The 14,219-nt window shown below is 29.3% G+C and overlaps 2 protein-coding genes and 1 long non-coding RNA gene across 9 annotated transcripts in view; 2 read left to right on the top strand and 1 right to left on the bottom strand.

Annotated features, from left to right (window-relative positions):
- glu (structural maintenance of chromosomes 4-like protein gluon) lies at positions 1 to 8,623 on the top strand. Of its 4 annotated transcripts, none has more exons than XM_076534717.1 (10): positions 1 to 158; positions 465 to 735; positions 813 to 1,004; positions 1,084 to 1,260; positions 1,334 to 1,626; positions 1,714 to 1,993; positions 2,245 to 2,841; positions 2,968 to 5,123; positions 5,602 to 5,732; positions 6,323 to 8,623. In XM_076534717.1, the coding sequence occupies exons 2-9, from the start codon at positions 466 to 468 to the stop codon at positions 5,729 to 5,731; spliced, it is 4,095 nt and encodes a 1,364-aa protein (XP_076390832.1). In that variant the 5' UTR covers positions 1 to 158; position 465; the 3' UTR covers position 5,732; positions 6,323 to 8,623. The 4 variants fall into 4 exon arrangements, with proteins under 4 accessions (XP_076390832.1, XP_076390831.1, XP_012143476.1 ...); XM_076534716.1 differs by having other exon boundaries at positions 6,297 to 8,623; XM_012288086.2 differs by lacking the exon at positions 6,323 to 8,623 and having other exon boundaries at positions 5,602 to 6,005.
- LOC105662802 (uncharacterized) overlaps positions 5,359 to 14,219 on the bottom strand; it is a 25,855-nt gene continuing 16,994 nt past the window's right edge. For all 4 annotated transcript variants that reach the window (XR_013039133.1, XR_013039131.1, XR_013039132.1 and 1 more), the window contains one exon: positions 5,359 to 7,379. This is a non-coding gene — a long non-coding RNA (uncharacterized LOC105662802). The remainder of the gene's footprint in view (positions 7,380 to 14,219) is intronic.
- The window catches only part of LOC100881865 (putative inorganic phosphate cotransporter), a 22,805-nt gene continuing 17,718 nt past the window's right edge, over positions 9,133 to 14,219 (top strand). Inside the window, exons 1-2 of the mRNA XM_012288079.2 lie at positions 9,133 to 9,944; positions 11,906 to 12,087. Of these exons, the coding sequence (XP_012143469.1) occupies positions 12,033 to 12,087 (55 nt within the window). The 5' untranslated portion in view covers positions 9,133 to 9,944; positions 11,906 to 12,032. The remainder of the gene's footprint in view (positions 9,945 to 11,905; positions 12,088 to 14,219) is intronic.

The following is a 14,219-nucleotide window of genomic DNA, read 5'->3' as shown; positions in this document are numbered from 1 at the left end:
TAGCTGTTGGTAGTATTGCGTACACATACGTTAGCCTATTTTAAATTTAAGTACGCGGCGTTCTTTTGCCATCGTGTTTTGAATACAACAAATTAAATGATTGAAAAGTGTAATATTTTACAATATTTTCACTAGTGAAATATTTGTGATACATATGTGTACGTAGATGGAAATTATTTAACCATCAAATTTATGCTAATTACGATAAAGTTAAACTGAAATTATATTTAAAATGTTCAGGCGGGAGAATGTGATTACTTATTATTTTTCGTGATATTCTATTTTTTAAGGAGTTATTGACTAATATTTAGTTCATGATCATAATTTGCACAAAATATATAATGAACATTATAAAACAGAACACATTTTTGTACGAAATACTGATATCTTTGTAACCTTAAACTACTATTATTTTCCATATATTTGTGAATTCTACGAAAAATATATAACACATTGATTATTAGAATGGCTAAAGAAAATGGGAGTGGTAAAGATTCTTCTAAAGAAGGTGAAGCTTCAGGCGATGCAGAAATTGAAGATTTTATGCAGCGATCCCAAACAATGGTCACAGATGAAGAAGGTGGAATTAGAGTAGACGATGAAATATATATACCACCACCTCTTAAAACTATTAGCGAAGTTGATACTAGTGGCCCTAGACTGATGATCACTAAAATTGTTAATGAAAATTTCAAAAGTTATGGTGGTGTACAGGTTATTGGTCCATTTCATAAGGTAAGTCGTTAGATCTTCTGAAAACATTGAATCTGATTCTTTTATGAATTATGAATTTATTTTTCTTTTTTCTTTAGAGTTTTTCAGCTATTGTTGGACCAAATGGTAGTGGGAAAAGTAATGTTATAGATGCAATGTTGTTTGTATTTGGATATAGAGCTACTAAGATTCGGTCAAAGAAAATATCAGTTTTAATACACAATTCAAGTCAACTACAAAATGTTAATAGCTGTACAGTATCTGTACATTTTCAGCAAATAATTGATAATGTATGTAACATAACATATGTAATTGAATTTGTTTGTATGAAATGATTATTAACTTTTATCAAATAATGATTTTATTTAGCCCCAGTCAGATTATGATGTTGTTCCAAACAGTGAGTTTGTTATATCTAGAACAGCATTTAAAGATAATTCTTCGTATTATGAACTTAATAAGAAAAAAGTACAATTCAAAGAAATTGGAAAGCTTCTAAGATCATATGGCGTAGATCTAGATCACAATCGTTTTTTAATACTACAGGTGTGTAATACAATGTTATATATCAATGTTACCTTTTGTAATTTTGTTGCTTTATATTAACATATGCTAATAGGGAGAAGTTGAACAAATAGCAATGATGAAACCTAAGGCACAAAATGAGAATGACACTGGTATGCTTGAATACTTAGAGGATATTATTGGGACATTTCGTTACAAAGAACCATTAGAAAAGCTATCACAAAATGTAGAACTCTTAACAGAATATAGAATGGAGAAATTAAATCGCCTTAGAATTGTTGAAAAAGAAAAAGCTGCATTGGAAGAACCTATGCAAGAAGCTGTGGAATATTTACAACTGGAGAACACAGTTACAAAATTACAACACCAAGAGTATTGTTACAAAAGGTAGTTTATTTAAATATAAATCTGGTTTGCTTTTTAATAAAATTGAAATAATAATTTATAAATTTAATGCAACATTTATTTTAACAGATTTGAAACTATAAACGAAGTTACGCAACAAGAAAATACAATGAATAACTTGAATGAAGGATTATCTAATCTTATGACTAAAATGAACGAAATTGCTAACGAAAAAGAAGCAAAGATGAAAGTAATTAACGAAAAAAATAAAAAGTGGGACCATTTACAAAAGCAGAAGGACGAGGTTGTGGCAAAATTTGACAAAATAAGAAAGCACGACGAATCACTTCATGCAGAATTGATAGAAACAAATAAAAGGCGTAAAGCTAATATAGCAAGTTTAAAGACTGTAAGTTTACTATTTTTATTTTTACAAAGTGCAGTATCGTTTTTTACTGTGTCGATATTCTTACTCAAATTCATTTTGAAAAAGCAAGTAAACATCAAAATAAACAAGATCTGTTACAATAACAAGCTTGTTTAACTTAGTAACTTTGTAGAAAGTGACAGGTTTGGTGACACGATATAGTAAAAAACAATATTGTAATTAGAATGCAAATTTTTTAATATAGTAAGGTAATAATTTGATATTGTTTACAGGAGAAATCTAAACTGGAAGAATTGCGTAAAGTACCAGAAAAAAGCGCTAAAGATATTGAGGAATGTAATGAACTTATAGAGAAGCAAGAAAAAAGTAAAAAGAAGGAAGAAGCTATATTAGAAACGTTGATGACTGAAATACGTAAGAAAACTGAACCATTACTAAACGAACGTTCCCAATTTGAAAAGCAGTTGATTGACCTAAGAAAAGATGTCGATCAAGCACAAGCAGCTGTTAACATTGCTCAATCTGAATTAGAGTTGTATACTTCTGTGGAATCCACTGAAAAAGAAAAATTAGAAAAATTAAAGAATTCTTTAAATGCGACAACAGAGAATTTAGAGGAACGAAAACAGCAGTTGCAGTGTTTAGAGAATGACATTCCGTCTACTCAACGTGAATTGGGACAAGCACAAAAAGAACTAGAAACAGTGAAAGCTCGTGAAATTGAAATAACTTCTAAACTAAAATCAATGAGGCTTTCATTTGAGGAACAGAAGTCTGCTATGCAAGCAAATACATCAAGAAATAGGATCATAAGTAGCTTAATGCGGGAAAAAAGGGAAGGCAGATTGCCTGGTGTATTTGGAAGATTGGTAAGTTAAAACATTGTGTCCAATTTGGTTCTTTAGAATAAATAGCTAGACTAAAGTGCATTATTGCATTAATTGTTATATACTGATTATAATTATACAGAACTTAAATCATGTTCTTTCGTGCAGGGTGATCTTGGAGCTATTGACGCAAAATATGATGTTGCAATTTCAACAGCTTGTGGTCCTTTGGATAATATTGTAGTTGATACTGTGGCGACCGCGCAAAAATGTATAACATTTCTTCGGCAGAATGATATAGGACGAGCAACGTTTATACCGTTGGAAAAACAACAACATTTATTATCGAGGTGTAAGCAAAAGATACAAACTCCCGAAAATGCTTCGAGACTCTTTGATCTTATTCGCGTTGACGACGAGAGAATATTACCAGCATTTTATTATGGTCTGCAAGATACGTTGGTAGTAAATGATTTAGATCAAGCAACGCGTATCGCTTATGGTCAAAGACGTTTTAGGGTAGTTACGTTAAAGGGCGAGTTAATTGAATTATCTGGTACAATGAGTGGAGGCGGAAGAACAGCGTTAAGAGGCAGAATGGGACAGAAATTAGTTAAAAACGATCTGTCCGCGGCTGATTTTGAAAAGTTGCAATCACATTTAAATAAAACAAACGAAGAGTGCAATCAACTTAGAGCTAGATCTCAGTTCTTAGAAAATCAAATTCATACGCTGACTGTAAATTTAAAGAATATGAAGGTTAATCAAGAAAAATTGCAGATCGAAGTGAATACGCTTGAAGAACAAAAGCCGTCGTTATTAACGCAACTTAAAATTCAAGAAAAGAAAGCTAAAGATTCGGTATCGGATCCAAAGAAGGTTGAACAGTTGAAAAAAGCATTGGACGCTGCTAAGAAAACTTTTGAAAAAGTCAAGGAAAACTCGACTGGTGTTGAGAAACAAGTGAAGTCTATCAATGATAAAATAGAAAGTTTATCAGGGGCTAAAGTAAAGACTCAGCAGAAGCAAATAACTAGTATAACTAAATCGATCGATTCAACTAAAGCTGAAATTTGTAGATTACAAGTTGCAATTAAAACAGCTGAAAGGAACGTGAAAAAGATTGAGCAACGCATAGAGAGTTTAGAAAACGATGTGGTTACCTGCGTAGAAAGACTTCGTGAAATTGAGAAAGAGAAACACGAATTGGAGGAAAAAGGGAAAGAGTATTTGAAAGAACTCGATGAACTTACAGAAGCGTTATCTGAAAGAGACGAAGCTACAAAATCGCTAAAAGAAGAATTGAATGCTTTGCAAACCACGGAAAATAAATTAAAAGCAGTTAAAATAGACCTCGATCAAAAAATGAAAGAATGCAAAAGCGTGATAAAAGAGTTAAAACACAGAATTCCAGAATTAACAAAAAGGATCGCTCAGCTACAGCTTCAAGCAATACCCGGCGAAAATCCGGAAGAATTGAAAGAATTAACGGAAGAGGAACTCAGTAAAATAGATGAAAAGGTTCTTTCAAATAATTTGCAGAAAGCTAAGAAAAGGTTACCCACAGAAATTCCAAACATGCAACTTATTAACGAGTACAGAGAAAAGGATGCATTGTATTTGAAGCGTGCAGCAGATTTAGAACAAATAACAACTAAGCGTAACAGAATAAGAGATATTTATGAAACAGTCAGACGCAGGAGAATCGAAGAGTTTCTTGCAGGTTTTACTGTAATCACAGATAAACTAAAGGAAATGTATCAAATGATTACATTGGGAGGTGATGCAGAGTTGGAATTGGTTGATTCTTTAGATCCATTTAGTGAAGGAATCGCATTCAGTGTAAGACCGCCTAAAAAATCTTGGAAAAATATTTGCAATCTTAGCGGTGGAGAAAAAACCTTGAGTTCTTTAGCTCTTGTGTTCGCATTACATCATTACAAACCAACACCTCTGTATTTTATGGACGAAATAGATGCTGCATTGGACTTCAAGAATGTTTCGATCGTTGGAAACTATATTAAAGAAAGAACGAAAAATGCACAATTTATAGTTATATCTTTAAGATCAAATATGTTTGAACTTGCCGACTATCTTGTTGGTATATATAAAACATACAATTGTACAAAGAGTTGTACAGTCGATCTGAAGAAATATTATGATAAAAATGGAATCGCTCCTCCAACACAAATCACTTCCAAGAGTATGTATTCGTCACAGGTACAGAAATTTAGTCAGCATCATAAGGATAATGCAACACGGAACGCGAATAATGTACAAGTCGCAGACGAAAATCGAGAAATGAATGGAAATGACCCGCTTCAGTAAGTTGGATGAATTTCTCAGTTTTAATTTGTAAAATTATATTTGTTTAAATAATTAATTTAAATTCATATTAGTATTTTTTATTATTATAATTACTGTACATTGTAATATTGTCTATAAATGATCAAAAGAGAGATTTTACAAATAACAAAATTTACTTCTTTTTAGTATTAACATTTTCTTTTATTAAGATATGTTAAATCTGAAACATTTATGGAATTATCAAAATTCAAATTGAATGAAAAACAAAACTTTTTGTTTATTAACTTCAGTAAAGTTATAGGTAGATTGCAAGTGTTTATACATTTATGGTATGTGAACGTCTGCAAAGTATATATGCAATTGCGAAGCACAAAGATCAGTCCATTACATTATTTACATATAATTTGTCTTTGATATAAAGTGCATAAATATCTGCGCTGTAGTGATAAGAATCATTAAACATGACATAATTTAATGTATTTTCTGTTGTTACAGATTACCTGAGTTAGGATTATGTCCAACGCCCAAAAAAGTGGTGCATAATGATCCTAAGAGAGATAGTACAAGTTCAAAAAGCGATAACGATATTTCTAAACAACCTTTGAGAAAAAAACGTAGAACATAAGGTATAATATAAATGTATATGTATGTACATTAATATTCTCATGGAAATCTTCTTATCAACCGTTTCAAGGTTTGCAATGTTAGGAAAGACTTTTTTTAAATGCTTTACATAAATGTTTAATACAGCGTAATGACAATACCTTCTTTAACAAAAAGTAAATGTAAATTAGTTGCTTTAAATTGTGACATAGGAAAAGTTTACAGATAAACTAAGCAAGATATAATTGAAATAAACAATAATAGTATCTACGTGAATAAATAATGATAGTTTCTAAGTTTCTATATTTTATTTTATTTCCGTTTGCTGTATTATATACTGTTTATAATTTGGAAATTTGTAATTTTGTATTGAAGCTTAATTAGTAAAAATTCTATATAAATTTTTCATGAATATTTTTAATACGAAAGGATTATTTTACTGTACATTGTACATAGTAGTCAATGAGAACTCTAACAACTAACCATTTCGTTATAAAATATTTCTGAAAAGTTTGTTGTTATTTTTAGAAAACTTTAAGCTTCAAATTGGTATACGCAGCTCACCTAACAAATTCATCTGGCCTAAGGCCTGTGCTTTCGCCATCTTTTTCAGCGACCAGTAACCGGTAATATTACCTTGGGGAATGATATGCCGATAATAGGCATTCAGATCTTCATTCACCCCTCTTGATGGAATCCGAATGTTTTCCGGTTCGTTGCTAACTAATAGCGGTTCTGCCGGCGCACGCAAATTCAACCACGCCATCGACGAGTTAGGAAGATATTTCTGAATTCTATGGAGAAATACATTTACCTCATAGATGTCTCTTCGCAGAGGTTCCGTATGCTCGAAGTTTTCCGGCATAATTTCATAGGAATTTTGAAGGATGTGATTTACGTCGAATATGGCCCCAGTAGAATTTGCTTCACTAAAACTACGCCTGTTGTTTATTGGCGCTGGTTAGCCAGTGCGACGACAGTTCTTCGGAAGTTCGACAGAAGTGTCTCTGGTCTCAGGATACAACGTCTATCACGCGATACTTATGTTCGTGTGGACATTTGGAATGTATATCCATCACTAGTTACACTCATAGCGTTTATTATACGCTTAATCGGCTCAGACATGAGTGTAACCGTACGTACTAAATTGGTAAGATGCATGTCTTCATTGTAATGATATGTTTCTTCCGAGTTTTGGAGGACTAAAGTATATGTTCTTCGGGCCAGCAAAAGCTTGACCTCCAACGGAGCCAGAGAAACACGATAGACACTATAAATATTGGGCATATCCACATGTTTTATACTAAGTACTGAAAAATATGTTAAAACTATTCCAAAATCAATGCCCCTTGTTGCGATAGGTAAAGTAACTGCAACAGGCATTTGCCCATCTTCGATACGGTCCAATACGGCGTCCATCGTTGGCAGGCCAGCGGCTAATTGTTTTCTAACCGCATCCCGAATCTTCGTTTGCATATCTTGTTCTTATCGTCGCTTAAAATCATCATTACGACACGGCTGCCCACACGATTTACTCGACCAGTTGGATTATGGGTGGTGTCTTTCGGAACGTAAGTTCCTCAAAGCCCGCACGTGCATTGTACGGCCGTTCACTCCCTGCTGCGTTCATGCTCGGTATGCGAAAGAGTATAAACTCTGGGTCTGGATCCCTGAAAATTCGCAATACTATTTCATAGTATTTTTATGTTATCAAATTGTATCAGACTTTGATGTCTCAAAATTAAGTTCATATAGCAACTAATACATCACAAACTTAATTCTGTCAATATAAAATAAGACTAATAGACTAAATTGCATAAAATGTGTGGTCGTTAAAGTGTTAAAATGTATGCTCACACAAACAAAAGCTATCTTCGGTAGCCCGGTGGTATTTTGCTAGTTAGGTAATGTAAAGTAAACATTCTTTATTTGATGAATTCTTCATTTTTTCATTAATAAGTATATGTCTTGAAAATAGATGATAGAACAAGCTCAAAATGCGTTTCATGTTTGAAAAGTACAAAATGATTTTTTCGTAACTTAAATTTTCATGTACAGAGTTGAGCTTATCCAAAAAAAAGAATGATGTAAAGAGGCCACAAAATTCAACTTAATTTTTGGACAGTGGATCAGCGCAATAGTGACAACCTTAATTTTAGATTCTATTAATTTTTCTTTCGTAAGCTGTAAATTACTTTAAATATTACTTGTCCAGAGTATGAAATTCTCCCAGTGAGAAAATTTAATCACATAATTTTACTCGAAGTAACTTTGTACATATATATTATGCTCATCCTTGTATATGTTGTAGGATTAGGTCACGATTGACCCTGCATTCGACGGATAATACAGATTTGTAGCTTATAGGCATAAGATTCGTTGGCATTGGCGTACACAGAATTTTAATAAATTCTCTAGATTTAGTAACGGCAGTGCCTTACACTAGGCGGAAATAAGCGAGTTTTGGAAATTTTACAATTTAGAGATTAAAAAATTCAGAAATGTAGAAATTTGGGAATTTGAGAATTTCAAAATCTGTAACTTTGAAAGTTTCTAAATTTCTAATATAAAGCTTCTAAAATTCTTGGTTATACCAATGCATATACGTTGTCTTACAAAAAATATTAAATTGTGCCTATCACTCTTATTGTAAATTCTAATAATATAAATTTTATATATATATGTAAGTTAATGTATGTATATTGTTATGTCCAAAAATGTTCTTTTACATGTTCATCGACGTTTTTCACAAATTGAAATAGTTGTAATTTAACGTTAAAAAATAATTAAAACGTATTTTTATAAGTCACGAAAAAAATGGAAACAACGTATGCAATACAATATTTTTTATACACGTACTATCTATTATTATAGAGAGAAAAGAAATAAAGAATAGAGTTATTTAAACACGTTATTGACTTGTCTTTGGCACTATCGATCTGCTATCAGAAACGGAACTTTATCTGTGGGGAATTTAGTAATACAATTAACGCTTCCCAAGAAAATATGTTTTTATATTCAATCTTCATTGAGTCTGTCGATCGTTATCGATTTATCAAGAGTAATTCGATAAACAATTTATCGGCCTGTTTGTTCACCGAGACACTTTTTCTTGGGACTTCGGTAAAACGGATATTGAAAACTACTATTAACAAACTTAAACTTTGTTGAAGTTTTTATGATACTCAAATATTTGTGATGCATTTATAGAGTTTAAAAAGTTTCTCTATTGTCATCAAATTTTATAAAATTTTAGTTCGACAATTTTTTCGATAAGCAATTGAATTTAATTTAAATTGTTTAAATTTCATTTTTGAAAATATTAATAATAGAATAGAAAACTTTTACACATTGATCATATTTTTCACAATAACAAATGTCAACAATTGCTGTAAGCCCAGTGTTAATAGTTATTAACTAATTATTATTATTATAATTATTAGCTATATAATAGCTGAAAGTTTAAATATACTTATATAGATAAACTTAAAATATTTAGCAGAAAGTAAGAAAATAGTTTCTTCAGTAAAGATGAGACATGCGCATAGTTCGTAATGCACATGCGCATTAAGAATATCTATAACGTATTTTAATTTAGAAAAAAAGTTTTTTAAGAAAACCTCTTTTTTCATATTTTCTTCTGTTTTCAATAAATACCTGAACTATGGCAATGTTTGAAACTTAAGTAATTAAAACTGGATTTGTAGCAATTCTCTTTTATGCTGAAGAAAGCTACTTTCACCGGATAACTCGTTTCCTGAAGATACGTAACTTTTGTCTAAAACATTTCCTTGCATCAATATTTTCAAAGGTATTTAAACAAATCGATTCAACTAAGACACCCGGTATATATAGATCAATTATCTCAAAACTTGTTTCTTATAAAAGCTATGAATAATTGCACCGTACCTCTCCTTCACATTCACTGACATTGGCTTTCATATAAATGCTCCTTTTATAAACTAAAAGCAATTTTTCAAAACGTGACATTAATAACCGTTTCTACTCTTAAATTTCGTTTACGCCAAAACGTTGGAGATGTAAATCATACACACGTAGTGTAACTTAGTGTGTTAAGTCGAGTAGTTTCAGTGCTTCTTGTATTGTAACTTATGTTGGTGCAAATGGAACAGTAAGTCAGAGTCGCTCTTGGAAAGAAACAGGGATTCCCCTTATTTAGAATCTTTTCTCAGGATGAGCCGGTTTTTTATGTACGCAATCACTGCAGATTCTAGGTAATGTAGAGTTCAGTGGCCGACAAATACACTATTCGATCGCTTTCACGTAAGCAGGGATGTAAGAACTCGACATTGCATCGTCTTTGAGGAAGATTGTTTATGTTACATATTCGCGACATCTTGGTGAAGGTCTTTGCAAGTAGGGGAAATCCTGCTTTAAGACGTAATGCTTTCCTGCTTGACGCTCTTTCATTTTTTTCTTTTAGGGAGTTCCATTGATTCATCGTGAAATTAATTTTTAATATTAGAAATTTTTTAAATTATAGAAATTCAAAAATTTGGGAAGTTGAAGACATGGACAGTAAGAAATTTAGAGATTTTAAAATTTGGGGACTGCGAAAGTTAAAAGTTCAGAAATTTAAAGACTTGGAAATTTGAAAATTCTAGTTTTGAAATTTTTATATCAAAATCAGAATCTTGCAAATTTTCAAATTTTTGAACTATCCGACTTTTCAAATTATTAAATTGTAAAATTTTTCAAATCTTCAAATTCTCAATCCAAAAACCTCAAAGCTTCAAACATCTAAATTCTAAAATTTCAGAACTTTTAAATTTTCATATTCTCAAACTCCTAACTACGTAAATTTTTAGCATTTCAAATATTGTAATCTGAAAATTTTTAAATCCTTACATTTTCAAATACTCAAAATTTAGAATGCTTTAAATTTTTCAATTTCTAGATTTTAATTTTAATTAAATTTAATTATTAATGAATTTTTAAATTTCTATATTTCTGAAAAGTACAAATTTACAAATTTCTTATTACTAATCGTCTGAATTCCTAAATTGTTTCAATTGTAAATTTTCAAATTTACAAAATATCAAAATTTACCAACTATCCAAATGAAACTTTTAAAAATACAAATTTCCAATTCTTAAATTTCTAAATATTTTAATTTTTAGATTTCTACATCCAAGTATCAAAAATCCTAAATTATTAAATATTAAAAATTTTAATGTATCTAAACTAAATTTAGAAATAAAATAAACAATCCTAAATTTTAAATCTTCAAACTCTGAATATTGCAAATCTAAAATCTCAATACATATTGTGTGGAATTCTAACATTGTTATAGTGACACAATAAACATCATTTATTTAACTCACGTGTAAACAAAAATAAATTACACCACTAATTAATGGTTTCATGGTTTTAGGTTCCATTTCTAAATTTTAAGAAAAAATAGTTATAAAATAATTTTGTATTTCAAACTTTCAATGTAATTGAAACCTTATACGATTAATATACACATTCATATTGTTAATATTTCAGAGATTAGTCTATTTTATTACTGAAAATGTTATAGTAAAAATATTGTATTTTTCATTGCATGTTTTTCAAAATTTATAAAAATGTGTTTTTGATCTCTAAGAAATGATACTAATAAATACAGTATTTTATTTGTAATATTAATACTAATGAAATAACAAAATAAAATAAGTTACAAAATAGTATAAAGTAATATTAGTAACTAATAGAATAAAAATAATACTAATAAAACAGGAAAGTAATAAAATAAAATGAAGCAAAATAATAGTAAGTAAAATAATAAATAAACATCTTCTATTAACAACATTTGTTTAGTACTTACAATTTGTTAATAAAAGATTAACAGTTAAATTAGTGGTGCTAATAAAATAATAAATGAACATCTCATTAAAAAAATTTATTTAAAGGAAATTCACATTTGCAATATTTGCAAGATAAAACGTTTTCAATAAGTCTTTCAATTATAAAATGTCAAAAATTTCAAGAAAGTACTACATTTAGAAAAGAATACAAGGACTTGATTACTGCTGCAACAAGAAGCGATACAATTAAGAATAATTGATTATTATCATGAAATATCGAAAACCTTCAAATATTCTGAACATCGAAATCTTCATGTCATACACTCAAAGATTGTCACAAAGCAAATTGTCCGTTTTCCAACGACGAAATAACATTTGTTGCAAAGCAAAAAGGAGACCTGGGAGAGGTGGCGATCGTAGATCGGTGGGGCATAACATGTGCGATATAAGTATCATCGAGTAACAGATTAGAATTTGAGCAGTTCACAATTGACAGTATCAGAAATTACAGCCATGAAGAGCAAGGAGGCTTCAGAGAATGTGGAAAATGAGTCTATAAAAATGCCAGGTATATCCGTCATTTTTCCGGCTTTTATTTCGTTTTTTGTTGAATTAAACTTTCTGTTTAATTGATGTTACTTAACAAAATTATGCAATTCGTGTATACAAACGAACGAAATAATTCTCACAATTTCAGAGTCACTTTTGTTTATATTAATTATTATAGTCAGTGTTACTGCTTTTATTTAGTATTGTTAATTACACTGTGATAATATAAGTATTTACTGTTATTATACATTAATATTATACTATAATGTTACACATAATTTTACACATAATATTACACATAATTACCATTGTAATATTTTCTTATATTTATTACCAATATTGATGTTGATTATTATTCGTATAATTACGGTTTATTTTGATTATAATTAATATTACACTGATTTTATAATTTCACTAATATACTGTTATTATAATAATACTAATGTTGCACTGATAATATAATTATACTGTTATAATATTTACTTATATTCATTATAATTAATATTAATGGTTATTATTATTCATATCACTTATAATTATGGTTTATTTTTATTATAGTTATTGCACTGACTTTATAATTTCACTAATATTACACTGTTATTATAATTACATTAATATTGCACTGTTATTATAATTATACTGTTGTAATATTCACTTATATTCATGACAATTAATATTGTTGATTATTATTATTCGTATTGATTATATTTACGGTTTATTTTTATTATAGTTATTGCACTGACTTTATAATTTCACTAATATTACACTGTTATTATAATTACATTAATATTGCACTGTTATTATAATTATACTGTTGTAATATTCACTTATATTCATGACAATTAATATAGTTGATTATTATTATTCGTATTGATTATATCTACGGTTTATTTTTATTATAGTTATTGCACTGACTTTATAATTTCACTAATATTACACTGTTATTATAATTACATTAATATTGCACTGTTATTATAATTATACTGTTGTAATATTCACTTATATTCATGACAATTAATATAGTTGATTATTATTATTCGTATTGATTATATCTACGGTTTATTTTTATTATAGTTATTGCACTGATTATTTAATTTCACTAATATTACACTGTTATTATAGTTACACTAATATTGCACTGAAATTATAATTATATTGTTGTAATATTTACTTAAATTTATTATAATTAATACTGATATTAATTATTATTATTCGTATTGATTATTATTACTCTTTATTTTAATTACAGTTATTACACTGATTGTATAATTTCACTAATATTGCACTGTCATAATTACACTAATATCACACTGATATTATAATCACACTAATATTACACTGACACTATGATTACACTGTTGTAGTATTTACTTATATTTATCACTATTGATCTTGACGTTGATTATTATTAGTTATAACTGCGGGTTATGTTGCAATAGGATTACAAAAATATTGTGTTACACTCGTGTTACGTATTGTCTGAGCTATCTAATGTTCCATGAATTTTGCATTAGTGACTATCTTCGTACATTTTTGTACATATATCTTAATACGTCTCTTTCATGTTTATTTTTTTAATACATAACTGATAACGGAACTGTCTCAGACCCTTATCGATGTAATATAATGTACAAAAAGCAAAATACGCAGTGATTAACTGTTCGCAATATTTCACAAGATCGATGACGATTGATTTTAATTTTGTCTCAACCGAGAGATATTTTTTCGTTACAAAAATAGTGAATCTTTAATACAAAAGTATCGAAAATATTTTTTGAACTTATCAACAAACGTAACAGGTGATTTCTTCTGTATTACGTAAAAACTGCAATCTCTTTTCCTTGTATCTTGTCAAACTTAACACTTGAGTAAATATAATTTATCAGTAAGATTTTTTGAGATACCGGGATCTTGATGGTCCAGTAGATTATAGACCCCTGATGGCGAAAATGCGAAACTTTGAAAACAAACACTGTTCTTATATTACTTCATAGAAAAAAATAAATACAATGTTGTTAAATTTTAAAATTACATATTGTCACACTTTTTTCAAGATATTTTTTGTAAATTCAGATAAGTTTTGCGACGTCACTCTAAATACAAAATATTTTACACTGCAGAATGTACTTTATAGCCGAAGGAATATTTTGA

The sequence above is a fragment of the Megachile rotundata genome, chromosome 8 (genome assembly GCF_050947335.1).
Source record: "Megachile rotundata isolate GNS110a chromosome 8, iyMegRotu1, whole genome shotgun sequence".
Classification (NCBI taxonomy): Eukaryota; Metazoa; Arthropoda; class Insecta; order Hymenoptera; family Megachilidae; genus Megachile; species Megachile rotundata.
Note: the sequence above shows the minus strand (reverse complement) of the source record. Positions and strands in the feature narration are given on the sequence as shown.

Excerpts from the sequence above, each read along its gene's own strand:
- glu (XM_076534717.1), top strand. The coding sequence starts at position 466 with ATGGCTAAAGAAAATGGGAGTGGTAAAGATTCTTCTAAAGAAGGTGAA. Across the intron at positions 1,005-1,083 it reads TTCAGCAAATAATTGATAAT|CCCCAGTCAGATTATGATGT; the intron begins GTATGTAACATA and ends GATTTTATTTAG. Across the intron at positions 1,627-1,713 it reads CAAGAGTATTGTTACAAAAG|ATTTGAAACTATAAACGAAG; the intron begins GTAGTTTATTTA and ends TTATTTTAACAG.